This window comes from Juglans microcarpa x Juglans regia, chromosome 5S (assembly GCF_004785595.1).
Source record: "Juglans microcarpa x Juglans regia isolate MS1-56 chromosome 5S, Jm3101_v1.0, whole genome shotgun sequence".
NCBI lineage: Eukaryota > Viridiplantae > Streptophyta > Magnoliopsida > Fagales > Juglandaceae > Juglans > Juglans microcarpa x Juglans regia.
In genome coordinates, this window is record NC_054603.1 from 19,412,778 (window position 1) to 19,415,076 (window position 2,299).

The window sequence follows — 2,299 nt, forward strand, 5'->3', positions numbered from 1 at the left end:
ACAGGACGTTTCCAACACTTCGATTCACCACCTCGGTTTGTCCATCCGTTTGAGGGTGGTAGGAACTACTAAAGTTGAACTTTGTTTTGTGCTTTTTCCATAAACGCTTCCAAAAATTACTCATAAACTATGTATCCTGGTCTAAGGTAATGGACCGAGAAACACCATGCAAGCAAGCAATCTGCTTGAAATAAATATGGGCAATCTGTGTGGTATCCATGATCTTTCTGCAAGCTACAAAATGGACCATCTTAGCAAATCGGTCGACCACGACGAAGGTTGAATCCATGACACGTTAGTTCCTGGGTAAACCCAATACAAAATCCATGCTTACATCAAGCCACAGACCATCATGTAAATGTAATGGAGTGTAAAGCCTAGCATTGGTGAGGGTCCCCTTTGCTCTCTAGCACATGAAACATCTCTCCCCACAACGTGCCACGTCACTAGTCAATTTAGGCTAGTAGTAATTTGCGGCGATCAAAGCTAAAGTTTTTTCTTGCCCAAAGGGCCCCTCACCATGTAGTTCCCATATAATGTGTTCCCTCAAAGAGTAGTCAGGGATACACAATTGTAGGACGTGGAACAAAAATCCGTTGTGCAAAAGAAAATCACTCTGTTGACCTTCATTTACCTCCTTAAAAATCTTTCCAATGGACAGATCTTCAGCGTGCAATTTCCTGAAATTGTCAAAGCCCGCCACCCTAGTACTCATAGTGGTAAGGAGTGATACACGTCGACTTAAAGCATCTGCAACCCGGTTCAAGTTCCCCGATTGGTGGTTTGGTGAGAACATGAACTCTTGCAAATAGGCAACCCACTTCGCATGTTGTCTGCTTAGCTTGTGTTTCCTGTTGGTGTACTTCAATGCCTCATAGTCAGTAACCATAATGAACTCCTTTTGTATCAAATAGTATTGCTAGTGCTTCAGGGATTGTACAATGGTGTAGAACTGCAAGTCGTATGTGGAGTAGTTTTTCTTCTATCCCGGCAATTTCTCACTAAAAAATGCAACAGGTCATCCTTCTTGACTCTGGACACCTCCAATATCCACCCTGGAAGCATCACAATTCACCTCGAAGATTTTTGATAAATCAGGATGTGCCAGAACACCAAAACTTATGCTTCAATCATCTTCTACTTGACCAATCAAAAACTAGTCTCTACTTCCTCGGACCACTAGAATGCCCAACCCTCAAGCACTCTGTGATGGGAGTGATTAGAGTGTTGAAATTTCGGATGAATCATTGATGGAAAGAAGCTCCACACATTGTGTAGGGTCTTCTCATAGATGCTTTATATGTGCCTCTGACATCAGACTGTAGATGAGGATGTCATTGAAGTAGACGACGACAAAATTCCCCATAAACTACCGCAGTACCTGTGCATAAATCTCATAAACGTACCGAGTATGTTGGATCACCCAAAAGGCATGACCAACCACTTGTAGAGATCGTGTTGTGTCTTGAATGTCGTCTTCCATTGATTGCCAGAGTGTATTCGGATATGGTGGTACCCGCTTTTAAGATAAATTTTGGAAAAGAACTAAAAGCTTGACAACTGATCCGGCATGTCATCTAGGCAAGGAATTGGGAATATGTACTTCACAGTGATTTAGTTAATGGCTTTATTGTCCATGCACATATGCCATGAACCATCCTTCTTGGGTACCAGGAGGGCATGAATAGCACATGGACTCGTACTCTCACAGATGTTGCCCCTCTCCAACAACTCCAGCACATGGTGCTAAGATTCTGTTGATTCTTTGGGGTTGATGCGATATGATGCTCTGTTGGGTAAACTAGCTCCTGGCACCAAGTCAATCTAATGTTGTATATCTCTTACAGGTGATAGGCCAAGGGGAAGGTCCTCTGGCATGAGATCTACAAACTTAGACAGTATATGTTGAACTTCTAGCTGTAACTCATGATCAACCCCACCGCGATGATCACATGGCACCAAGGCAAACACCATGCCTTCGTTATTTGATTCCTCCAAGAATATAGCCTTTGACAGAAGTGCATGCCCCTTTTCATCCTCAGGAGCAAAAGCAGCTCCCTACCTTTGACGTGCTAAAATGACCTTCTTCCCTTTAATACTAAGGAAATAGGTGTTTTTATGCCCATCATGAATCACGCTTCGATCATTCTACCATGGTTTGCCTTGCAGTAGATGGCAAGCATCCATGGATACCACGCCACACCATACATAGTTAAATTACTCCTGACCAATCAAAAAGGAGACCAAACACCGTTGGTCGACTTTGATGTCACTGCCTTTCTTCAACCACGATAGTTTT

General features: G+C 43.0%; 1 protein-coding gene across 1 annotated transcript; it reads right to left on the reverse strand.

The window, feature by feature from the left end:
- Nucleotides 1-460: 460 nt before the first annotated feature.
- On the reverse strand, nucleotides 461-889 carry LOC121267171. Its single transcript, XM_041171033.1, has one exon. The coding sequence runs from the start codon at nucleotides 887-889 to the stop codon at nucleotides 461-463; it is 429 nt and encodes a 142-aa protein (XP_041026967.1).
- Between the last annotated feature and the right edge of the window lie 1,410 nt (nucleotides 890-2,299).

Bases quoted from the DNA above. Each gene is read 5' to 3' on its own strand.
- LOC121267171 (XM_041171033.1), bottom strand. From the start codon at position 889: ATGGTTACTGACTATGAGGCATTGAAGTACACCAACAGGAAACACAAG.